The following is a 24,954-nucleotide window of genomic DNA, read 5'->3' as shown; positions in this document are numbered from 1 at the left end:
GGATCCTCTCTGGCAGTATTCATTAGTTCACATCCTCTCTGGCAATATTCATTAGTTCACATCCTCTCTGGCAGTATTCATTAGTTCGGATCCTCTCTGGTAGTATTCATTAGTTCACATCCTCTCTGGCAGTATTCATTAGTTCACATCCTCTCTGGCAGTATTCATTAGTTCACATCCTCTCTGGCAGTGTGAAGTCCACTCAGGCTAACAGATTCCGTGCTGCATCTCGACAGACAACAGTGTGTTGCCTGGTGTTGCTGACGGTCTCATGTATGTCCCCACAGCCTCAGCTCAGTGACGGGGCACAGGGGGCTCCGGCGGGCCCCTCCTCCCTCCACACAGCCCTCCTGGGCGTCATGGACACATTTTTTCGCCGCCATTTTCGACTGAAAGGGGCAGAGCGATGCCAGCACCACCGGGCGGGAGTGGCAGTGCCCAGCAGCAAGGCTCGTCGGCGCTCCAGCGTCGGCCTGCCCTCTTCTGGCCTCTTGGAGAGACGCAGGTCCAGTGTGGGACTCGCACCAAATGCTCTGCCCCAGAGAAGGACCTCCAATGTGGGCCTACCGCCCTCCAGCCTTGCCCAGAGGAGGAGGTCCAGTGTGGGCCTGCCGTCCACCGGTCATGCCCAGCGCCGCAGGTCCAGCGCCGGCCCCGCCTCCTCAGCCCAGGCCTGTCGGCGGAGGCCCAGTGTGAGGATGCAGGACAGCGGGGGGGAGGGTGTCCAGGAAGAGGGTTTTTTGCTGAAGACCAGGCACCAGGCTCGCCGGCGCTCCAGCACCACCATTTCCTGTGTCCACCCCCGCTTCTCTGTGCGGAGACGGCGGGCCGCAAGGCAGAGGACCATCGACCCCCACCTGCTAGGCCCTTCCATGCTGCTGGCCAGCCTGGTGCAGATGAGCCCCGAGGGGGAGTCGGGGGAGGAAGGGGCAGAGACCTCCTACTCTTCCTGCTCCTCTGAGTCTGAGGAGGACAGCGTTTGCGGCGGTGGGGGCGTGGCTATGGCCAGGGAGGCCGGCGGTTGTAGTGAGAAGAAAGAGCCTGAGGGCCAGGGATCTTTGTGGTTGGAGTGGGAGGAGCCTAGTGGCCTGGCAGATGTTCACATGTCGAGCATCCAGCCCCGCCCCCTGATCCGTGCCCCGCGCTGCCTGCGACGTAACTCCTCCCACCTGCTGCCGGCGGAGGCCGTGTATCGGAGCCGCGCGGCGTGCGGCGTGTATGGGCGCTACCGCAGAGCCAGCCAGGTGTACAGGCTCTCCCCCGGCCCCAAGACCGGCCCCTGGCCCAACCCTGGCCTTCAGGGCAGGAGACGGCCCTCCCTGACCTCCCCTTCCCTGTCCTCCCCCAACCTGTACCACTGCCCCCCCTGCTGGAGGGAGGCGGGACGCCGGGACTCCCTGCTGCAGGGAATCTACTATGACCCCAGGCTAGACACCTGGACCACCTTCATCTCGTATGTAGACTCTGATTGGATAGGACACTTTGCGGTGTGTGCGCGTATGTCCGTGAGTGTTTATGCGTGTCTGTATGTGTGTTGGTGGGAGCGAGCGAGAGAGCGAGTGTATTTTCTTATCCTGTTTACTTCACGAGATGAGAAAGGACTGGAAGGTGAGAGGGTAGGAGAGTGGGCGGATGTGTGTGTTACAGTGGTATGGTTTCTAGGGAGGAAGGGAGGTCTATAGTATGTGTAATGTTTCACAAAAACCTGTCAAATATTCTCCTCATTACGGCGGGGCTCTGCCAGCAGACCTCTGGATGTCTAACAGGGACCACCATGCTAGGTCACCACTGTTACACTGTTCTAGAACATGATCTGGTGAAAACACATAGGGTTTCTATGTGAAGGTATTGTAGTACTACATGTTATAGTGACAAAGTGACCTATCTAGTTGAGAAAAAGATACGGTTCTGGTCCATCATACTTTGGATGAGTTTGGGTCGAGTCATGTTGTGTCATGTACCAACACATCATAGACCCCAGACATACAGTTATGTCTGGGGTCTATGATGTGTTGGTAGCGGGTCATATCCTTGTTCCTGGTCCTGTACTCACTCTGGACCTGTGTTGGTACCAGACATGTACCCGATGCCCGGATCATTCACATCTGTGTTTCATCTGTCATTCCAGGAAGGCCATCGCCAAGTCTGGGCTGCAGCACCTGTCAGCCACGCCCAGCGCCTCCACACTGGCCCGGCTTGACCCCGACCGGGAGATCAGCAGCTGTGTGGACTGGACCGTGAGTAGAACGTATACAACCTGTCCAGCCAAGCCCAGCTTAGTCCCCTCCAGCCCTGTCTAGCCCCGTCAAATCCTGGCCCTCCTCCAAACTGTGGATTAGTCACTTCTCACTTCTTCTCTCATCCGCCCCAACCCTGCCCCCTGTCTGCATCCTCTCCTCCTCTCTTCTGCTCCCACCTCCAACCCCCCCGTCAATATGAACCCCCTTCCCCAGGAAAGTGCCCTGTATGGGGAGCACATCTGGTTTGAAACCAGCGGCTCTGGAGACTTCTGCTACGTAGGAGAACAGCACTGCGTCGCCAAAACACTGGTAAGTGTTTGCGTGTGTTTGTGTATACACGCGTGTGTGTGTGTGTTTGAGCCGTCCCTGACATTACACAGCAACAGATGCCGTCTGCATGGACCCGGGCCAGAGGGGAGGGAGAAGGGAGCGATGGAAGGGGAAGAGAGGGAGGGGGGAGGGAGGGAGGGAGGGGGGGGGGGGGGGGGAGGGAGGGAGGGAGGGAGAGAGGGGGGGGGGGAGGGAGAGAGGGAGGGAGGATTCATCAGCAGGGATGATGTGTAATCCCTGAGACAAGAGGGGAGTATTATCTCTCTATGAGCTGCAGGTGACAGCTTTCCTTAGTCCTGATCCTCTTACTGATCCAGTCCAGCTTTGTCTTCATCATCTAAAAAGTCCTGATCCTGGAATTGATCCACTACTTATACTCTAAATAGTAAATAGAGTGTATGCACTGTATGATGATATGAAGCTAAGATCAAACAGCAGCATGGATACTACCAATAGTATTGAAACCAAACCTTAAACCTCTTATCTTCTAGATCTGATAATATACACGTAAACAGCATTGTTTGAATATAATTTGAATTAATATGTACAGCCCTGGTCATTATATCAGTTTGGGGGCGGGGGGGGGGGGGGAGATATGGCTTGCTCTCTGTTTCTCTCTGTTCTTCTCTAGTTGAGTGGCCCCATGTTCCACCAAAGGCCTGCAGTCTAGCTCCATCTGCTGTCCACATGTATGCAGCACACAACTTTACAAGAAGGAATGTTGAAGTGTCTCTCTTTCTTTCTTTCTTTCTCCTTGTGTTCTTTTTCTTTCAGCAAAAGTCTGTCGCAAGGAAGAAATGTGTGGCCTGTAAGATAGTGGTGCACACCCTCTGTATCCAGCAGCTGGAGAAGGTAGGAGTTCTTTCACACACACACACACACACACACACACACACACACACACACACACACACACACACACACACACACACACACACACACACAACCCCCCCACACACACACACTCACACACACAGCCCCCCCCCCCCCCCCCCCACACACACACACCCCACACACACACGCACACACATGCACACCCATTAAATATTTCTTCAGCATAAGGACACAGTCACAACACAACGATGAAGCCCTCAGATACACCTGGATGAATTTGATGGAGACTTCACAATGTTGACATCCCATCAAAACCATCATACAGTAGTCATGCCAACCTCCCCCCTCCCCTCCAGCTGTCCAACCAGGAGACACCTAACCCCTCCCATGATGACAGCAGACCAGTTAAAGACACCGACTTTAGAGTGAGACCCTCCCCTCCCTCCCTCCCTCCCTCCCGCTCTTCATTTCTCTCTCCATTTCTGTCTCACTTCATCTCCCCTGCCCTCCCCCCTCCCCCTCTCTCAGTTTGCTCTCAAGAGCCACTTCAGCTCTTGTCCACCCATCTCCCTTTCCCTTGGGCCCCACCTTCACTGCATCCAGATTGGAATTCTCTCTTTAAATAATCAAAACGACACTCTTCACAAGACTGCTTTGATTAGCTGTCCCCCCACAGGGTTTACATTGGTTTACTGTACGTCTGGGTGGGGCTTCCTTATAGTTGCCGAGGAATGCATAAAGAAGGAAGTGTTAGGGACCCCCCACATGGCTCCCAGTGGGCATGGTTAGGAGAAGACTTTCTGCTGGGTATATGGCACTTCCTGATTTACACATACCTCTGACAACTTCCTCCTCTGGTCAACTCACATTACAGAGGATTCTGGGAAACGTTATTATCTGATTAGAATCTGCAATCGCTAATCTATCATTTTATTTTAACTGTTGACAAGATGGATGCTCTGTACCTGCTGGCTACTTAAGGATTAGTTAATAGTTTGTTAGGGGTCATGATTAGCTGTTATTTGATCAATGGTTTGTTAGTGTGGTGGAGGTTTGGTGATGGGTTGTCAGAATGCCTTCCAGAATTGACCTGGCTTCTAATGGTTACCATGGCACTTTACTGCTCTCTCCAGGTCAGTGTGCTCTCTGAGCCTGACCGCCTTACCCCTGACTCTTGGCTCGATTGGGCCAAAGGGGCCATCTCTCTCTCTCTGGGTTTGGATTGACTTTTGGGACGCAACCTAACATGACAACCAGATATGAGTGAATGAATGCACCAATGAGTAAATGACTTAATGAATGAATGATTGGAGGTGATATAATGAGTGATCAGAGGTAAGGATGCTCTCCTTTGTCCTGCAGATCAACTTCAGGTGCAAGCCCTCCTTTCGGGAGTCAGGCTCCAGGAACCTGAGGGAGGTGAGTAAGGTACTGATCTCTCTCTTCTTCTCTACCTCATCTTTTCATACTCATCCTTCTCCTTGTGTTCCTCTCTTATCTTCCGGCTCATATTGTTTCTGCGCTACAGTACCTACTTGTTCTCCTTTTTGTCCTTCTCCCCTTCCTCTTGCCCCTTCACTTTCGCCCCTCCCTCCTCCTCCTCTTTCTTTGCTTCCTCCTTCTCCTCTCCCTCCTCCTCCTCTTTCTCCTCTCCCTCCTTCTCCTCCTCCTCCTCCAAGTTCTCTTCCCTCTCATCCTCCACTCCAAACACTGGCAAGCGGGCGTCCTAGTTGATACATGTACATGTATGTTGTGGTGTGTTCTGTTGTTCAGCCCAGCATCGTGCGGCACCACTGGGTCCACCGGCGGCGTCAGGACGGCAAGTGTCGTCAGTGTGGCAAGGTGAGCCGCTGCACTGCTGTCCTACACCCAGGTCACACTCCCTCACACGCCTCTCATACGTGTGTGTGTGTGTGTGTGTCTGCTCTCAGGGCTTCCAGCAGAAGTTTGCCTTTCACAGTAAAGAGATTGTGGCCATCAGCTGTTCCTGGTGCAAACAGGCAGTAAGTGTTCCGACTGTCTCGGTACATTATGTGTAACTGTGAGCAGGCGATAAGTGCTTGTGAAATGGTGACTCAGTAGTTCCTTGTGAATAATGGATGTTAGTGGTTTGTTTGGTGTTTTGTGTGTGTGTGTGTGTATGTATGTGTGTGCGTGTGTGTGTGTGTGTGTATGTATGTGTGTGCGTGTGTGTGTGTGTGTGTATGTATGTGTGTGGTGAGAGGGGTTTAAAGATAAATGCATTACAAGCCATGAAGCTGTCAGAACTGTGAACATCTCTTTCCTCCCCGTGTGTGTGTTTGTGTGTGTGTCCAGTATCACAACAAGGTGTCATGCTTCATGCTGCAACAGATTGAGGAGGCATGTTCTCTGGGCGCCCATGCTGCCGTCATAGTCCCGCCCACCTGGATCATCCACGTTCGCAGGCCACAGGTAGGCTGTCACACTTGTCAATAAACCTTATGTACTATTGGATTGGACCCATGTCTTCAGTCCCCACTGCAGCCCTGCTCCAGCAGCAGTCTGACCAGCAGAGGGCAGCGTACCTCCACACAATAAGTGCTGTCACTGACCAGAGCGCCGCTAACGCTGCTGTCACCTATGTATCCATCTCTCGTGTTGCATAAAAACATGTGTATATATACAGATATGTTGATCTGTGGTTGAGAGGAAGATTTCTCCTCGTTAATGTTTACCCCACCCTCTCTCTCTCTGTCTCTCTCTCTCTCTCTCTCTCTCTCTCTCTCTCTCTCTCTCTCTCTCTCAGACATCCCTGAAGTCCAGTAAAAAGAAAAAACGAACGTCGTTCAAGCGCAAGTCTAGCAAGAAGGGTGCAGAGGTACGGCCGTTCACCATACATGTGTGGGCCTGGTCGGTCGGCCTGGTCGTTCGGCCTGGTCGTTCGGCCTGGTCGGTCGGCCTGGTCAGTCGGTCGGCTGGTCGGTCGGCCTGGTCAGTCGGTCGGCTGGTCGGTCGGCCTGGTCGGTCGGTCGGCTGGTCGGTCGGTCGGCCTGGTCGGTCGGTCGGCCTGGTCGGTCGGTCGGCCTGGTCGGTCGGTCGGCTGGTCGGTCGGCTGGTCGGTCGGCCTGGTCGGTCGGCCTGGTCGGCTTCCATCAGAGATGAAGGCCGACCAGGCCGAACGTTAGCATGCTTTGTTTGATGACCAAAAGTAAGGGACTGCCCCCTGTTCTTTTTCTGAACGTAGGTGAGTGCTGCCATACTTATTTGGATGTTGTGTTTTGAAGTTTACTTATTGTGGGTTTAGAACCACAGTAAGAGCTTCATTCTGGGACACAGCGTCCAACTCCTCCACTGTGACCATATATGGGGTTTCCTGTTAGTGAAAGCCATACATGGAATCCTGCTGGTGCATGTGTGTTCTAGACTCAAACATGTGACCGTCACGCTGTCGTCCCCGTTATTGATTTATTGATTGATTAGGGGGTCAGAGACGTACTGGACCTGAGTGTCTACTGGGTTCAGACTTGGGGGCGGAAACTCAATCACATCAGTAGACACTATAGGCTGATTGATGAGGACATTCTTCCTGCTCTTGGCCAATCAGAGGTTGGCCAGGCCAGACTGCGGGATAGAGCAATTGGTTCATAATGGTTCTACGGGAGACATAGTGGAGCCTGCTTCTACCCTTACTGGGTTAGCCTGACGTCCGGATCCTGTACAAGTAGATACTGTAACTATACACAGGAGAGATCCCAGAGATATCTGTCCTCATGACTGCTGTCGTCCTCAACCTAAAACTCTCCCCTCCCCTCGCCTCCCCTCCCCTCGCCTCTCCTCCCCTCGCCTCTCCTCCCTTCCCCTCCCCTCGCCTCGCCTCCCCTCCCCTCCACTCCCCTCGCCTCTCCACCCTTCCCCTCCCCTCTCCTCCACTCCACTCCCCTCGCCTCCACTCCCCTCGCCTCTCCACCCTTCTCCTCCACTCCCCTCGCCTCCCCTCCCCTCGCCTCCCCTCGCCTCCCCTCCTCTCCTCTCCAGGAGGCTAGATGGAAGCCATTCATTGTCAGGCCCATTCCCTCCCAGCTCATGAAGCCTCTGCTGGTGTTTGTCAACCCCAAGAGTGGAGGGAATCAGGTGAGACACACACACACACACACACACACACACTGCTGTTTTGTCTATGTCAGTGCAGACCTAGTCAGGCAAGTCCAACATCCTGACTGTTCTTTTTCTGATTGGTTGGGTAGAGGTCTCCTGGGAGACACAACATCCACCCTCCCCTCCCCAACACCTCATCCCATAATACCCCTTCTCCGCCAACAAATCACCCCCCCCCCCCCCCCCACACACACACACACACAGATCATTCATGCAAGCGTGATAGCCATTAGCCAATTTTCTGTCACATTCAGTCACACGTTAATTATTTTCAACAGCCTGTGTTTGCCTTCTCTCCGTCTCCTTCCACTCATCCTCTTCCTCTTCTCACGCTCTCTTTCTCTCGGTCTCTCTCTCTCATCCTCTCTCTGCTCCTCTTCTCTCCTCTCCTACTCTTGTCTCTCCTCTTCCAGGGTGCTAAGATTATCCAGTCCTTCATGTGGTACTTGAATCCTCGTCAGGTGTTTGATCTCAGCCAGGGCGGACCTAAGGATGGGTACGTCTGCTGTCTGTGTGTTTGTGTGTGTGTATATTTGTGCTGTGTGTATGGCATGTGTGCAGGGGGTTATGTGTGTGTGTCTTGTGTGTAGAGGATAAAGCATTTATATTGTGGTTTTGGTGACACCCTTTGTAGGATGCACTTCATCATTCAGCCCAAACACAATTTACAAAGATAAAACAGGTTTTTTTCGCAGCCACCTAAATTTGCACTTTCTGTTTTCGGAGAAAGAACAACTTTTCAAAGACTTCAGCTGTGTTTTTAATTTCACTTCAGTATGCAGCTTCCTCCTGAAAACACCAGGTGCAAACTTTTCCTCCATCACACATGGTCTGGCAATACACACACACACGCGCGCACACACACACACTCTCACACACACATACTCTCACACACACACTCAGACACACTGCTCCTTCAGTGTGTCAGCCTAATGAGGCTGGTCTGGTCTGGTCTGAGAAGAGATAACTTTCTCTGTTCTACCTCTGTGTGTCCTGGCAGACAGTAGCAGTGTGCAGCTAAACAAATACACACACACACACAAATACACGCACACATACACTGTTGATGAGCTGGATTGGAGCTGTTCGTGTAGAGAACCTTATTATTACCAGAGACTGTGGATCTGCAGTCTGAATGATATTAGCTGTAATTGATGTTGGTGTGTGTGTATACAGTGATCATACTGTGGGTGTGTGTCAGTAGTTACAGTAATAATGTACAGTATACGATAACAATCGTATGTGTCTCTAGGTTAGAGCTGTACCGCAAGGTCCACAACCTGAGGATCCTGGCGTGTGGAGGAGATGGCACAGTAAGCACACACGCGCGCACACACACACACACACACACACACATACACATGCTCACAAATACAAAGTCACTTCCTTAATAAAGGATGTATATCTGTGTGTGTGTGTTTAGGTGGGCTGGATCCTGTCTACTCTGGACCAGCTGCAGCTGAACCCCCAGCCTGCTGTAGCAGTGCTGCCTCTGGGCACTGGGAATGACCTGGCCCGGACCCTCAACTGGGGAGGGGTGAGTACACACACACGGTGCACAGCGTGCGTGTGTACTGCAGACACACAACCCTTCAAAACACACCCACACGCACGCCCTGACGTCCCATGTCCCTGCAGGGCTACACAGACGAGCCTGTGTCGAAGATCTTGTCCCACGTGGAGGACGGGAACATGGTGCAGCTGGACCGCTGGAACCTGCAGGTCCAGCCCAACCTGGAGGCTGCTGCTGAGGAGAGGGATGAGCAGCAGGCAGACAAGGTAGCACTGCTCCCCTCCTCCATCATCTCCTCCTCCTCCATCATCTCCTCCTCCTCCATCATCACCTCCTCCATCATCTCCTCCTCCTCCATGATCTCCTCCTCCATCATCTCCTCCTCCATCGTCTCCTCTCCTCCTCCATCATCTCCTCCTCCATCATCTCCTCCTCCATCATCTCCTCCTCCATCGTCTCCTCTCCTCCTCCATCATCTCCTCCTCCTCCATCATCTCCTCCTCCATCATCTCCTCCTCCATCATCTCCTCTCCTCCTCCATCATCTCCTCCTCCATCATCTCCTACTCCATCATCTCCTCCTCCATCATCTCCTCCTCCATCATCTCCTCCTCTCCTCCTTCATCGTCTCCTCTCCTCCTCCATCATCTCCTACTCCATCATCTCCTCCTCCATCATCTCCTCTCCTCCTCCATCATCTTCTCCTCCTCCATCATCTTCTCCTCCTCAATCATCTCCTCCTCCATCGTCTCCTCTCCTCCTCCATCATCTCCTCTCCTCCTCCATCATCTCCTCCTTTATCCTTTCCTGTCCTCCTCTTTAATCTCCTCCATCCTCTCTCCCTTCCTTCTTTTCACTAAAACAGAATGCCCTGAAATATTTTATGATTTTCTGTTTGTGCCCTTGGCGTGTATTTGGACCCTTGTGTGTGTGTGTGTGTGTGTGTGTGTGAGGACATGCCAGTATTTCTAATGATAGTATAAATCAGCAGAGCTGTAATGAAGTTTTCAGGGAGCTGCACAGTATTATCTCCCCTCCAGTGTCACTAGTTGGTAAACAAGTTCACACCAAACATCCGCCTGACTTCTAAACTGTTCCTGAAGGTTTTCTGAAGGAGCCTCACTCGGGACATCAAAGTTTAGACCAGAGATCTGTTCTGGTTTAGAGATACAAAATGTGTGGACAGAGGGATTGCCAGAGAGGGGAACAGAGAGGGAGAGAGGGGAAAAGACAGAGGGACGTTGGTGTCAAGAAAGATCCGACCACGGTCAGAAACAGAGAGATAGAGAGATAGAGAGAAAGAGAGAAAGAGAAAGAGAGAGAGAGAGAGAGAGAGAGAGAGAGAGAGAGAGAGAGAGAGAGAGAGAGATGTGGAGCATATAAAGCAGTCGTGACAGGCCCAGACACATACCTGACTTCCTGTCTGGCTTCCTGTCTGACCCCTCCTAACAAGCTGACATCTTTGATTAGCCAGGGAAACAGAGAAGGAAACAGAGAGAGAGAGAGGGAGGAGATGTAATGACAGAGAGAGGAAAGGAAACAGAGAGGGAGAGAGAGAGAGGGAGAGGAGATGGAATGAGAGAGAGGAAAGGAATGAGAGAGACTGTGCTAGGACCCAGGGGAGCAAAGCCAGTCATGCTAAGGCTGGTCAGCATGGCTGGTCCGGATAAGAAGGTGATAGGAGCTGGCATCCATGCTCAGCCCTTACTTTAAACTGTATGTGTGTGTGTGTGTGTGTTTGGTTTCTCCCTTCTCTAGCTTCCTCTGGACGTCTTCAACAACTACTTCAGTCTAGGCTTCGATGCCCACGTCACCCTAGAGTTCCATGAGTCCAGAGGTTAGTCTGTTGACATCTTCAGACCCTCACTGCTGTCCCCTCAACAATGCAGAGATGAATGCTCATATACATTTGAATCCATAACAGAGCAGGGCCATAGAGATATGTGCTGCACATCATGTCCTGTAGGCATATCTGAAGCCCTCTTTTTGGGTTTCGCTTTCTTTTTCTTCTTCGCTCTCTCTCTCTCTCTTTCTCTCTCTCTCTTTCTCTCTCTCTCTTTCTCTCTCAGAGGCCAACCCTGAGAAGTTCAATAGTCGATTTCGAAACAAGATGTTCTATGCTGGAGTGAGTACAGTCTTTTTCACCACTGTGAGTTACTGCCAAAATCAACAGCCTTATTTGTTTAATGATCATTTTTAATTCTGTGTGTGTGTTCTTCTCCCAGACCGCCTTTTCAGACTTCCTCATGGGAAGCTCCAAAGACCTAGCCAAACACATCAAGGTGGTGGTGAGTTTGTGTCCAAACACCAACACCTCTACACACTTGAGTACGACTGAACACATACCAGAACAGAGTCAGTCCACAACAATGATACTAATCCATCTCGCCTCCTCTTCCCCTCCTCTCCTCTCCCTCCACAGTGTGATGGTACAGACCTCACATCCAAGGTCCAGGAGTTAAAGCTGCAGTGTCTGGTTTTCCTCAACATCCCCAGGTAAATGGACACACACACACACTGACAAACAAACACACACACACGCTGACACACACACACACACTCTCACAGAAAGTATGTCCTATGTGTGTGTGGTAGGTACTGTGCAGGCACCATGCCCTGGGGAAACCCCAGTGATCACCACGACTTTGAACCCCAGCGTCACGATGACGGCTGCATCGAGGTCATCGGATTCACCATGACCTCTCTGGTAAGAACTGACCAATGGGTGTGTGCTTTTCCATGCACGTGTTTGTGTATGATCCCAACCAAACTCTCTACCTTCTCCTCCACCACCCCACCTCCTCTCTCCCCAGGCGACCCTCCAGGTCGGGGGTCATGGGGAGAGGTTGAACCAGTGCCGGGAGGTGACCCTGACCACCTACAAGCCCATTCCCATGCAGGTGGACGGGGAGCCCTGTAAGCTGGCGCCCTCCGTCATCCACATCAACCTGAGGAACCAGGCCAACATGCTGCAGAAGAGCAAGAGGAGGACCTCCATCCCCCTGCTCAATGAGTCAGTACACACACACACATCCAAACACACACATGCTCACACACATCCAAACACACACTCACCCACACATCAGCAAAAAGACTCATGCATGTACACACACGCACATCCTTGAAATTGTAAACTATCTGTAAGGTGCTTGTCCTTTCTGCTCCAGAAATCCATACCTGGAGATGGAGAATTTGATAACCAGCATGGCTCAGTCCATTAGTTCATAATGAGCAAAATGATGTATTTGAGTGCTGTGCTACAGTCAAGCTCATTTCATCCTTGGTTGGTTCTGTTGCTATGCTGTCTGGAGGCTATGGTACACACTGTATAGATCTTTTAATAAGCTACTGTTAAATGTGTAATCATTTTTATAATCTATACTTGTATGAAATTACATTGATCTTGATTGCAATTAAAAGGCAGGAGCAGAGGTGAGGAGAGCAGATGTGGGGATGGGGGGGGAGAAGAGTCGAGGACAAGAGAGGAAGCAATAAAGGAGGAGAGGGGAGGAAGAGAGGAGAGGAGAAGAGAAGAGAGGAGAAGAGAGGAGAAGAGAGGTGAAGAGATGACAGGGGAGAGGAGTGGGGAGGAGAGTGGCAGCACTACTGTAGACCATCTTGACTCCTCGTCCCCCCTCCTCTCTCTCCGTCTGACAGGCTGTCACCAGACAGCTGCTGTACCTGTGGGTAATCTCTGTCGGTCAGCCTCCTCCGCTGTCCGCCTCAGACTGCTAACATATCAGTACAATAACACCCAGCCTTCTGGCACACAGCTAGTCTGGAGAACACAGCCTGCTGGCACACAGCTAGTCTGGAGAACACAGCCTGCTGGCACACAGCTAGTCTGGAGAACACAGCCTGCTGGCACACAGCTAGTCTGGAGAACACAGCCTGCTGGCACACAGCTAGTCTGGAGAACACAGCCTGCTGGCACACAGCTAGTCTGGAGAACACAGCCTGCTGCACACAGCTAGTCTGGAGAACACAGCCTGCTGGCACACAGCTAGTCTGGAGAACACAGCCTGCTGCACACAGCTAGTCTGGAGAACACAGCCTGCTGGCACACAGCTAGTCTGGAGAACACAGCCTGCTGCACACAGCTAGTCTGGAGAACACAGCCTGCTGCACACAGCTAGTCTGGAGAACACAGCCTGCTGGCACACAGCTAGTCTGGAGAACACAGCCTGCTGCACACAGCTAGTCTGGAGAACACAGCCTGCTGGCACACAGCTAGTCTGGAGAACACAGCCTGCTGCACACAGCTAGTCTGGAGAACACAGCCTGCTGCACACAGCTAGTCTGGAGAACACAGCCTGCTGCACACAGCTAGTCTGGAGAACACAGCCTGCTGGCACACAGCTAGTCTGGAGAACACAGCCTGCTGCACACAGCTAGTCTGGAGAACACAGCCTGCTGCACACAGCTAGTCTGGAGAACACAGCCTTCTGGCACACAGCTAGTCTGGAGAACACAGCCTGCTGGCACACAGCTAGTCTGGAGAACACAGCCTGCTGCACACAGCTAGTCTGGAGAACACAGCCTGCTGGCACACAGCTAGTCTGGAGAACACAGCCTACTGCACACAGCTAGTCTGGAGAACACAGCCTGCTGGCACACATCTAGTCTGGAGAACACAGCCTGCTGGCACACAGCTAGTCTGGAGAACACAGCCTGCTGCACACAGCTAGTCTGGAGAACACAGCCTGCTGCACACAGCTAGTCTGGAGAACACAGCCTGCTGCACACAGCTAGTCTGGAGAACACAGCCTGCTGCACACAGCTAGTCTGGAGAACACAGCCTGCTGGCACACAGCTAGTCTGGAGAACACAGCCTGCTGCACACAGCTAGTCTGGAGAACACAGCCTGCTGCACACAGCTAGTCTGGAGAACACAGCCTGCTGGCACACAGCTAGTCTGGAGAACACAGCCTGCTGCACACAGCTAGTCTGGAGAACACAGCCTGCTGCACACAGCTAGTCTGGAGAACACAGCCTGCTGCACACAGCTAGTCTGGAGAACACAGCCTGGGACTTGTTTGGAGTTAAATGTTGGTCTAAGAGCCCCATGTGCTAAGGAGAGGTTGACATTTATTTCTGAACAGTGTCACCCTACTGTGACACACCAAGCCTGCAAACGGACATATAATGGTGTATGATGCTACGCTGGTACTTTGAATGACCAAACAATCTCATTTCATTCAGTAGAACGACACAGATCTAGTTTCAAAACTATCCAAATTGTCCTACCGTAAGCCTTTTAATAAGACTGTGTCACTTGACTGACATAATGTCCTGTCCTCTGCCCCTTCTCTTCCTGTGCTTTGCCCCTCCCCTTCCTGCCTCCAGCCAGCAGCCAATCCCTGAGAGGTTGAGAATCCGTGTGAACAGGATCAGCATGCACAACTATGAAGCTCTGAACTACGACAAGGAGAAGCTCCGACAAGCCTGTGAGTTCCCAAGAGTGTGCGTGTGTGTGTGTGCTTGTGGGTGTGTGTGTGTGTGTGTGCTGTAGCCAGTTTAAAATTCTGACATGGTATCTCTATGTCCACATAAGCAGACCCTTCCTCTCTGTCAGAGTCAGTCTGCTGTCAGTATAGACACATCCATCTTTACCAAACCAATATGTGTTCCTGTGTGAATGCAGCTATGTGTCCCCCAGTGTTTTTGTGTGTTTGTGTGTGTGCTTTTGTGTGTGCATGTGTGTTTGCAGATGCAGCCATCAGTCACCTCAGGCTAATTACAGCAGGCAGAGGAAGTCCAGTCTGATTAATACGCTGTTACCCACTGAGACAAACTCTCTCTCTCTCTCTGTTTGTCTCTCTCTCTCACTATTTCTCACTCTCTCCTTGATACCTCTCACTATTTCTCAGTATATTTTTCTGTATCCTTCTCTCTTTCTCTCCCTCTCTCTTTCTCATCTTTCATTAAGATCAGGGTTTGGAGGGAAGAGAAGGGGGATGGAGGGGAAGGAGAGACTATGACATTGGGGAAGGATGGGGTGAAGAAGGGGCAGGGGGAGGCAGGGGGAGGCAGGGGGAGGAAGGGGGAAGACTCAGGCTCCAGAATTTGGTCCCTCATTCTATGAATCCATTAAGCTGTTCTTATACAGTGTGTGTGTGTGTGTGTGTGTGTGTGTGTGTGTGTGTGTACAGTATAAGACAGGAACCTCCCTCTGGGAACCAAGCCTCAATAAGCATCAGAGAGAAGCTAGCGGCTAGCTCATTAACGGCTAGCTAGGGCCTGGTTCTACTGATGCACAGCCAACATAGCTACCCAGACAGCCTTGAACTCCCACAGACACATACACGCACACACTCACACACATACACTCACACACTCACACAGTAATAAACATCACCTGCCCCAGACTGGTATTTCTCCTCTATTCCTCCCCTCTTTTTCCCACACACCAACTTTTTAACTACTTTTTCTCAACTTTTATCTCCTCCTCTGGCTCTGCCTCCTTTGTTTGCTTCTTCTCATCTCCTCCTTTTCCTCTTCATCCTCCACCTCCTTATCTTCATCCTCCACCACCTCCTCCACCACCTCCTCCACCTCCTCCTCCACCTCCTCCTCTTCATCCTCCACCTCCTCCACCTCCTCCTGTTCATCCTCCTCCTCTTCATCCTCCACCTCCTCCTGTTCATCCTCCTCCTCCACCTCCTCCTCCACCTCCTCCTCTTCATCCTCCACCTCCTCCACCTCCTCCTCCACCTCCTCCTCTTCATCCTCCACCTCCTCCACCTCCTCCTCCACCTCCTCCTCCACATCCTCCTCTTCATCCTCCACCTCTTCCTCTTCATCCTCCACCTCCTCCTCCACCTCCTCCGTCTCTCCTTCCTCCTACTCATATTTTCCATTGAACAACTTCAGACAGACAGCATGTTGACTACTTGTTTCTCTCTCTACACAGACACATGCATGCACCCACACACACACCAACAAACAAACACAGGAGTCTGTTTGTACAGCGTGTTCTAGTCTTTGTTGTCTCCGTGTCTGGTGGAGAGCGTGGGGGCCTGGGGGCAACTGGGGCAGGGAGGGAGGCCGGGCGCTGCAGCGTGTTTGGACTGACCCTCTGAAGTCCATTCCCATTGAAGTCTGTCTGGTTCGAGAGTTTCGGCCAGTTCAGACGTTTTTTTGTGACGTGATGATCCTGCTGAAAGCCAACTCAGAGAGTGTGTCTCTGTGGCTGCGCTGGTGCTGGTCCTCTGGGCCTGGTCCATTCTGACGACAGACTCAGCCAGACAAGCCTGCGGCTATTAGTTCCAACTCTCTAAGACATGTTAGTCAGACAGTCAGCGAGAGTGTTTTCTCTTTTCTGCCGCTCTAACGAGGAGATGGGACCGGGTGGTCATGGCCTGTTACACAAACCCAGATCTCTACAGAACACTCATGCTGGGCTGTAATTGGTGCAAGTTGAGGAAGTAGTTTGTGACATGGAGTCATGGTGGTCTGTCAGAGTTGTCTTCACCACTGGGGGGCAGAGTGTGTATGTAAATGATGTGGTGTGGAGAAGAATGGACATTTAGAGGATGATGATGATGATGATGATGATGATGATGATGATGATGATGATGATGATGATGATGATGATGATGGCGGTGGAATCTGTGCCAGACGGTTGTGTGTAAGTGTTTGTGTGTGAGGGTATGTGTGATTGTGTATGTGTGTGTATGTTTGTGTGTGTGTGTGTGTGTGTGTGTGTGTGTGTGTGTGAGGGTGTGTGTGTGTGCGTGTGTGAGAGTACCTGTCAGTCTCAAAAGCAGGTCTTGTGTTGTGTACTCTCAGGTTGAGGTACAAACAGCTGCTGTCACTCTTTTCCTTTCCCTCTCTCTCCCTCTTTCTCTCTCTCTCCCTCTCTCTCCCTCTTTCTCTCTCTCTCTCTCTCTCTCTCTCTCTCTCTCTCTCTCTCTCTCTCTCTCTCTCTCTCTCTCTCTCTCTCTCCCTCTCTCTCCCTCTTTCTCTCTCTCGTTCTCCCTGTTTCTTCCCCCTCTCTCTCTGATCCATGAGAACAGCAGCAGAGTAGGGCAGATAGCAGGCAGCTCGTTGTCTCACTCGTCTGACACTTTTAAAGAGCTTACTGACAACTCCGCTGTGACAGGAACAACAGAGACATGGGGAGGAGGGGGAGGGCGGAGAGAGAGAGAAGCCAAAAAGAGAGAAGGAGAAAGAGATGGAAGAGGAAAGCAAAAAAGAGAAAGAATTGGGATGAGGCGAGGGAGGAAGAGAAAAAGAGGGATGAGGGTGAGGGAGGGAGGGAGAAAGAGAGAAAAGGAGGAGAGAAAACAGAATTGAATATGAAAAACTGTTCCAAGGTTGCTAGGCAACAGCAGATTCCTCCATGAACAAATCTGCCCGCCTTTCTCTCTCTCACTTCATGTTATTTTTCTCTATCTCTCTCTATCTATCTCTCTCTTTTACAGTAAACAATCTTTTACCCTGAACTGAGATAAGCTTGTATAGGACCCTGTGACCCAGTAACTCTCCTCCTGTCCCTCCTCCCCTCCAAATCTCTCCTCTCCCCTCTCCGGGCGACAAACAGGAGCTGTAGCATTATATTGTTGTTGTTTTATTATAATATGTTGTTGTTTGCTCCTCAGCCATCCCTCTGGGTCTGATCGTGGTTCCTGGAGACAGTGACCTGGAGACCTGCCGTGCCCACATCGAGAGACTGCAGGAGGTAAAGAGGGAGCAACAGGAGAGAGAGGAGGAGGAGGAGGAGGAGAGAGGTGAAGTAGAGCAGCGAGAGGAGAGGGAGGAGGAGAGGAGAGGGGAGAGGTGAGGAGAGAGGGAAAGGTAAGGGAGGAGAGAGCGCAAGGAAGTAGGATGGACGGAGAAGGAGGAGAAGGGAGGAGGGGAGGAGAAGAAAGGGAGAGAGAGGAGGAGAGAAAGGTTAGCTGGAGAGAGTTTTACGTGAAGGTCGACAGTCACAGGCAGTTGCCATGGGTTTTAGACCTTGAAGGTGTGTGAGCGTGTGGATGTATGTGTGTGTTCTCTGGGTTGATGGTGTCTCTGGCATTCCTCATCCTCTTCCTCAGGACTTCATCACCTTCCAGCCGTCCTTCAAGCGGCTGGTCTTGCAGGTCTGTAGAACTGGCTTTGGACCTCCATGTCTGTAGAACCAGTTCTTGTATCAAGTAGCATGGCAAGGCTTGGCACAGGGGGAACAAGTCTGAGAACTACAGCTCCCTTCGTCAACACGGCCGCTCCCTTAGACAATACCACTCACTTAGAAACTACCCTGCCCTTTCATTTCACATTCGCGTACACAACCACTCCATTCAAAATCATCACCAACATGTCATCATTGAGATCATTAGGAAACCATTAAACGGTTTATAATGCTTGCATGAGGGCTAATGTGTTTGATGAGCTGCTATTGTCTAAGAGTTGTTAGGAGTCATTCCTACAGTCGACACAGGAAGCAGGGAGGCTGCTGATTGATGTGTCCTTAGCGATACTAATGCACTTCCTGTCCAATCACAAAGTAAAAACAGCCGATGACAGCTGTGGGTTTTTTCAGCAGAAAGAGACAGGCGCCCGTCTGAGACACATACACACACACCCACACACACACACACACACACACATTAGATATGACATAACTTAGCCTGCTGCCTTGATAAAGGGATGTGCTGAATAATAGATGCTAGATCCAGGGGAGTGTCTACCCCAGACCAGTCACGCACTACCAGCCCTTGGGAGGGGGGGGTGTCAGGTGGTCCTCTGTGCCCCCCGTACCATCTCCCCCCTTGGACATGTTTTCTCCTTGTTCCCCTTGAAGCATGGTGCACACGCGTCCTAGTGTTGTAATGCCTGTGTGTGTGACAGAATGTCTTGAAGTACTTGATTGTCCTTCACCAGTTAGCTGTTGTCGTTGTTGATACCGTTGTGTGTGTGTGTGTGTGTGTCTGCATGAGTGGAGCTCCCTGGTCTGATCCAGGCCTCTCGCCACTGCTGTTTTTGCGTATGTGTAGGCGTGTGTTCTCTAATCGTGACCTGGGGGTGGGAACACGTGTGTGTGTGTGTGTCTTGTCTGAGGTTGTGTTGAGAGATCAGCTCTACCTTCAGCTGTGTTCTTGCCTCATGGCCAAGTATGAGTGTGTTCTCGCCAACGCACAAGACACACACACACACACACACAAACACACACAAACTAAAAGTTTGAATTAGTCATTATTGCTTTTTCCTGGGAACACTTCTAAAATATTTGCATTCACAGTGAAGTCAGTAGCAGGATTGGGTCAGCATTTCTAAGGATTTTGAGTTTCTAAGCTCTGCAGATGCTGCATAGTTGTAAGATTCCTTCATGTGTCAGACTAGCTCTTTATTTGTTAAAACTGGGTCTAGGTTGGGTTTGTTTGGGGCTGGTCTTTGTGTCTTCTGCTCACTCTTCAAACACCTGCTCCAAAGACAAGGTGGAGAGTATGGTAGAAAGGGAGCAAGGTAAAGGGGGTAGAGGGAGGGAGGGAGGGAGGGAGGGAGGGAGGGAGGGAGGGAGGGAGGGAGGGAGGGAGGGAGGGAGGGAGGGAGGGAGGGAGGGAGGGAGGGAGGGAGGGAGGGAGGGAGGGAGGGAGGGAGGGGAGACGGGAGGGAGGGAGATAAATCAGGGGGAGGGAAGGAGCGGGGACCAACACACACATACCTCTACCTCACTCTGTGCCTCAAAGAACACAACTCATTTGTTTTTTTCTCCCCCCCTTTCTCTGCCTCCCTCTCTCTCCCCCTCTCTCAGGAGGAAGATGGAGCCAAGCCCAAGACTCTCTCCTCTCAGAAGCTCTCGCCCAAGTGGTGTTTCCTGGACTGTGAGTAGACCACACTCTAGGCCTCCTCCTCTCCTCTCGTCCTCTCTCCTCTCCTCTTGTCCTCTCCTCTCGTCCTCTCTCCTCTCCTCTTGTCCTCTCCTCTCGTCCTCTCTCCTCTTCTCTCCTCTCTTTCCCTCTGTTCTCCTCTCCTCTGCTGTAGTTCAAGGGGTTAAGGTGGAGCCAGAGTGAGAGTAGAGACCTTGTAAGGGATCAGATCCACGATCAGCAGGATCAGTTTGTATGAGAGGCTTTAGCCTATCCGCCCTCAGTTAAAGATGTGTGTGCTTCAGAGCTGCACACGCCAGGATCACCAGGCTAAGCCCACAGGATTCTCAGCTCCTTCTCTCAGGGTTGTTTGAACAAACAAACTGTGTTGTGGAGAGGCAGGGGTTAGGGGATAGGGGGTAGGAGACAGGGGATAGGGGGTAGGAGACAGGGGATAGGGGGTAGGAGACAGGGGATAGGGGGTAGGAGACAGGGGATGGGGGTAGGAGACAGGGGATGGGGGTAGGAGACAGGGGGTAGGGGATAGGGGGTAGGAGACAGGGGGTAGGGGATAGGGGGTAGGAGACAGGGGGTAGGGGGTAGGAGACAGGGGGTAGGGGATAGGGGGTAGGAGACAGGGGGTAGGGGATAGGGGGCAAGAGAAAGGGCATGTTGTCTTGGGTATAAGGGATTGTGTAGAATAAATTGTGAAAGGGGAAAAGTGGGAGAGAGCTTTGCATGTAAAAAAGAACCTTCTACGTGTTTCTGGGGTTGTCAGTGTAATTAGAGTAGAACAGAGATAAAAACTTCATGTTTAACCCCTATAGAAACATGCTTCTAGATGACTGGAGACATTTCTGCTACTTCACTATCAATCCATTTACAACATAAACTACCCTCTCTGTATATCTCTTTCTCTGTCTCCTTACCCCATCTCTCCCTCACTCTGTCTCTATCTCTCTCTCTCTCTTTCTCGGCCTCCTCTCTCCTTCCTGCTCTGTCCCTTATTAGCTCCAGAACAAGTAGCCTCCAGCTGAGTGTTTGAGTGATGGCTTCATTAATGTGACTGTGGGTCTGTTCTGTTTTATCTCTGCCTTGATGCATAAGATCACACTGAGCTACATCGTATCTAATATACCAGCTATACACACTGGCTGGCTGGCTGATTCATCGAAAGAAGTTCAAACCTGAAAATCTATTTAAAATTAATCAATTGGACATCAAATTGAATCCTGTGTACTGTGTATATCCTGTGAGCTGTGTATTCTGTTGCATAGAGCTGTCCTTTGATGGATACACACACAGAGCACACACACTTGGTCTCACATCTCGACAAGGGAGCAGGGCTGAACAGGCTCTGTTAGATTACCCTTTTAGAATGTAAGACTATTTCCTTTCTGTGGATGCATTATCAAATGAATGTTTTCTGAGAACATTTGGTTTTAATGAGTATGCTGATATGATGTGGTGACTAGCTCCGTGTCCTGAGACCACAGCCCCGCTCCGCTCCTCTTCTTCACTTTATACTTTTCACTTTTTTCTTCCCCTCTCTTTTCTCGTCTCCTCTCTCCTCTCCTCTCCTCTCCTCCACTCCCTCCATCCATACCCCAAGTCACTGGGCCAATTATGCCCCCTTAACGGTACTAGTTCTAGTTATTATGCTGGCCCCCTATCTCTGTGTTTAACTCTGTGTGACAGCAACATGGACTGCTGCTTGGGCATGGTCTATAATCAGGTCACTGCTCTGATGGGGCCTGCACAGTCTTAACAACTTTCTGGCCTCATTAGAACACTGTGTGTGTGTGTGTGTGTGTGCTTTCATGCTTTGAAGGGTTTGGCCATGTAACATACTGTACCGGATCTGACACATTGCCGTATGTGTGAGGTATAACCATGTCTAACTTCCTGTCTCACTTCCTGTCCACTCTCCAGCCACCACTGCAGACCGCTTCTACAGGATAGACCGGGCTCAGGTCAGTGCAGTAGAATACACAGGAAACCACAGGAAAGTCCACAAGACATCCACATGTTCACCAATGTATTTCAAATATATGGGGAATGTCCTCCTTACTAAAGGTGTGTGTGTTTATGTGTGGTTGCGTGTCTATGTGTGCACGCATCTGTGTGTGTGTATGTGTGTGCACGCATCTGTGTGTGTGTGTGTGTGCATACGTGTGCATGCGTGCGTGCTTGTGTGTTAATGCACGTGTGTGCATGTATGTGTGCATGTGTGTCCACTATCAGGAGCACCTCAACTACGTGACAGAGATCTCCCAGGACGAGCTGTTTATCCTGGACCCTGAGCTGGTTGTCACGGAGACAGTGAGCACGTCGCCAGGGATGCCGGACCTGGTGGACTCCTCTTCCTCTGCTGCCAACGCCAGCACCATGCGCAAGTTTGCCTTCCCATCATCCTCTTCTCCTCCCCCGTCGCCGGCCGCCCCCAGGTAACCCAACACACCACTATACAACACTCTACAACTTTATTAACACTTTCTTTTTATTAACTTTATTAACACCAACTGCACCAACCCTACAAGTTTACCTACAAGTTTATTGACATCACCATACAATAGCCTGTCACTTTGCTGACAGCACAGAGATCACTTTATTGGTATCCTGCTATGACTGCAGGTTAGGAACCGCTGCATGAGGAGCTAAAGGTTTAACTGCCTTGGTGTGGAAGGAGGGATGAGAGAGAGACTAGGATGAGAGAGGGAGCGGTGGTGAGAAGGTGGGATAGAAGGAGAGAAAGAGCGAGAGTGTTGAGAGTAAGAGTGTGAGAGAAAGAATGAAGTCTCTAATAGTTCTTGGATGTGGAAAACTGTGTGTGTGTGGGGGGGGTGGGTGGGTGGGGGGGGGGGGGTTATGACAGTTTTAACTGGCTCATTCATAATCAGAACAGAGTACCCAGAATCCATGAACACACACACACACCATTACCTACCATCAGATCAACTCTATAAAACATTTAAACCCCCTCCTTCACTCTCTCCTGCTCCCTCCTCTCCACCTTCCTCTTCCCTCTCTCGCTTCATCCAGAAGCTCACAGTCTTCACCAGGAGCTCTCAACTCATCGAACTTTACCACTCCCCCCTTTTCCATCTCTGATCTTTCTTCTCCTAATCAGGGAGTAAAAAGTGTGTGGCTCAGCCTTTCTTACCTGCTCTCTACTACTCTAGAGAACAGTCTTCACAAGGCGTTGGAAGCATCTTCTCCAGTGAACGTTTCAGACACGTAAAGCACTGGAGTCTGCTTGTTTATTCACATCAGATATACAGTACATGCTGCTCCACTCACTGGGATCATTTGTTCCCACCCAGGTACACACACACACACACACACACACACTGTATATACACACATCCAGGGTGGTGTTCCCATGTTCACTATCGGCCTATTGAAGCTCAGCGCTATTGTTAAAATCATGCTAAGGTGCCATAGCTCAGTCTATTATGGTCTGGATTTGCTGTGTGAGTTTGAAACAGAAGCCCTGATCGCTGTCCACTCTGGGTGCGGTGTGTGTGTGGGTGCTCGTGTGTGTGCATGTCCATCTGCGTGTGCTCTCTGCTCTAACGGCTGAGGGTTAGACGAGATCTGGATATCGTTGTCTCAACTCAGCCTTGAAGAGGAGGGAGAAGGGAGGAAGAGGGTTAGGAAGGGGGGATAGAGGAAGAGTTGTGTTGTGTTGAAGGATGTTCAAGGATTCAACTTCAGCTTCAGTTTCTCTTCTAATTTCTCTTCTTCTGTCCTTCCATTCCCAATGACCATTTGGCTCTTCTTTCTGCTCCTTCCTTTTTCTCCTCCTCCCCTTCTCTTTCACCTCTTCCCCCCCTCCCCCTCTCCCACCCAGTCCCTCCAGCCCCCACTCTGATGGGGAGGCCCAAACCCAGCGCCACAGGAGAACAGTGTTCTCCTCTTCCAACTCCAGCTTCCCTTTCCCTGTCAAGAAGAGGTACCCCTGTCCTCGCTCTCCTCTCTTCTGCTCTTCTTATCTCAATCACTCACTGCTACACCTCTTCTCTCCTTCTTCCCACTCTCTCACTCACTATGCAAATCTTTGGCTTCTCCAAACTCCTCCTCTTCTCTCTTTTTCACTCTCAATGCTAATCTCTCCTGTCTCTTCTCCTCTCTCCTTTCCTCTCCTCCTCTATCCTCTCCTCCTCTCCTCTCTTCTCCTCTGCACTCCTCTCAGTTCTGTGTCCTGTTTCTTGAGTCCTCATGTGTCAGCACAGTGTCAGACATGTGGCCTTATCCTCTAGTTATGCGTTATGTTTTGTTACGTCTGTGGAGCTATGTTACCCAACCTGTCACGCTCCCAGCAATGATCTGTGGCTCTTACTGTTCTATTCTCATCACCGCAGAAACGGCACACTGAGCGTTGCCGGGGTGATGGCTGATATTTGAAATGCTAAATTGAGTGTGTGGGAAGGAGGGTTGAGGGGAGTGTGGAGGCGCAGGGAGCAAAGATCTCAAGAGTCGATGTGTGAATCAACTTCCTGCTGCAAATATAACTTCCTGTCCTGTATGCTACCCACAGCTCCTCAGCCCAGGGGTCAGGGGTCAGGATACTTGGTTACACACACATCACACACACACTTTCTACAGGGGGCAGTAAGGATCCTGGACTAGACTCTTTGTTCTTGTATAGTCACGATACAAGATGAACTGATATCAGACACCTGTCCTAACCTCCTTCTCATTTGATGAGAGGTGTTTGCACATAAAAAAAGAGAGATCCTTATTGTATACTCTCAGGCTGGAATATTGTGCATGTAGTATCTGTTCTTCTGTAGTAATAATAATAATAATAATGTATTCATTTAGCAAAACCCTCTTGTTTGATTCGATGTAAAGTTCAGGGGGATTGAACCTACGACCTTTTGATCTGCAGTCAAGTCCTCTAACCACTTTAGTCAAGTGCTCCTCCCCTTCTCCGCCAACTGGAACTACAAAGTTTCTTTCTCACACGCACATCTTCAGCTCATATATTTCTCCCTGTAGACACCATCTGTGTTCAACTGAGTGGAGCTGTGCGATGGATACCTCCAGAGATTTTAGTTTTCTCTCTCTCTCTCACACACACACACACACACTCTCTCTCTCTTCCCTCCTTCTCTTTCTCTCCC

General features: G+C 50.9%; 1 protein-coding gene across 13 annotated transcripts in view; it reads left to right on the top strand.

Moving 5' to 3' along the window:
- dgkza (diacylglycerol kinase, zeta a) overlaps positions 1-24,954 on the top strand; it is a 59,743-nt gene that overhangs the window by 26,500 nt on the left and 8,289 nt on the right. For 4 of the 13 annotated variants that reach the window (XM_067248434.1, XM_067248433.1, XM_067248439.1 and 1 more), the window contains 26 exons: positions 2,129-2,237; positions 2,454-2,549; positions 3,345-3,422; positions 3,761-3,829; positions 4,767-4,823; positions 5,178-5,246; positions 5,336-5,407; positions 5,721-5,837; positions 6,172-6,243; positions 7,401-7,496; positions 7,934-8,016; positions 8,773-8,833; positions 8,944-9,057; positions 9,159-9,299; positions 10,791-10,869; positions 11,102-11,157; positions 11,258-11,320; positions 11,455-11,528; positions 11,628-11,739; positions 11,846-12,045; positions 14,379-14,479; positions 17,636-17,715; positions 18,074-18,118; positions 19,771-19,840; positions 21,758-21,798; positions 22,070-22,272. In XM_067248434.1, the coding sequence (XP_067104535.1) occupies positions 2,129-2,237; positions 2,454-2,549; positions 3,345-3,422; positions 3,761-3,829; positions 4,767-4,823; positions 5,178-5,246; positions 5,336-5,407; positions 5,721-5,837; positions 6,172-6,243; positions 7,401-7,496; positions 7,934-8,016; positions 8,773-8,833; positions 8,944-9,057; positions 9,159-9,299; positions 10,791-10,869; positions 11,102-11,157; positions 11,258-11,320; positions 11,455-11,528; positions 11,628-11,739; positions 11,846-12,045; positions 14,379-14,479; positions 17,636-17,715; positions 18,074-18,118; positions 19,771-19,840; positions 21,758-21,798; positions 22,070-22,272 (2,358 nt within the window). Of the gene's footprint in view, positions 1-287; positions 1,454-2,128; positions 2,238-2,453; positions 2,550-3,344; positions 3,423-3,760; positions 3,830-4,766; positions 4,833-5,177; positions 5,247-5,335; positions 5,408-5,720; positions 5,838-6,171; positions 6,244-7,400; positions 7,497-7,933; positions 8,017-8,772; positions 8,834-8,943; positions 9,058-9,158; positions 9,300-10,790; positions 10,870-11,101; positions 11,158-11,257; positions 11,321-11,454; positions 11,529-11,627; positions 11,740-11,845; positions 12,046-14,378; positions 14,480-17,635; positions 17,716-18,073; positions 18,119-19,770; positions 19,841-21,757; positions 21,799-22,069; positions 22,273-24,954 lie in introns of all 13 variants that reach the window. The other 9 variants (XM_067248429.1, XM_067248427.1, XM_067248435.1 and 6 more) reach the window with 7 other exon arrangements.

Source organism: Osmerus mordax, chromosome 13 (assembly GCF_038355195.1).
Source record: "Osmerus mordax isolate fOsmMor3 chromosome 13, fOsmMor3.pri, whole genome shotgun sequence".
Lineage (NCBI taxonomy): Eukaryota > Metazoa > Chordata > Actinopteri > Osmeriformes > Osmeridae > Osmerus > Osmerus mordax.
This window is presented reverse-complemented; position numbering and strand designations above follow the sequence as displayed.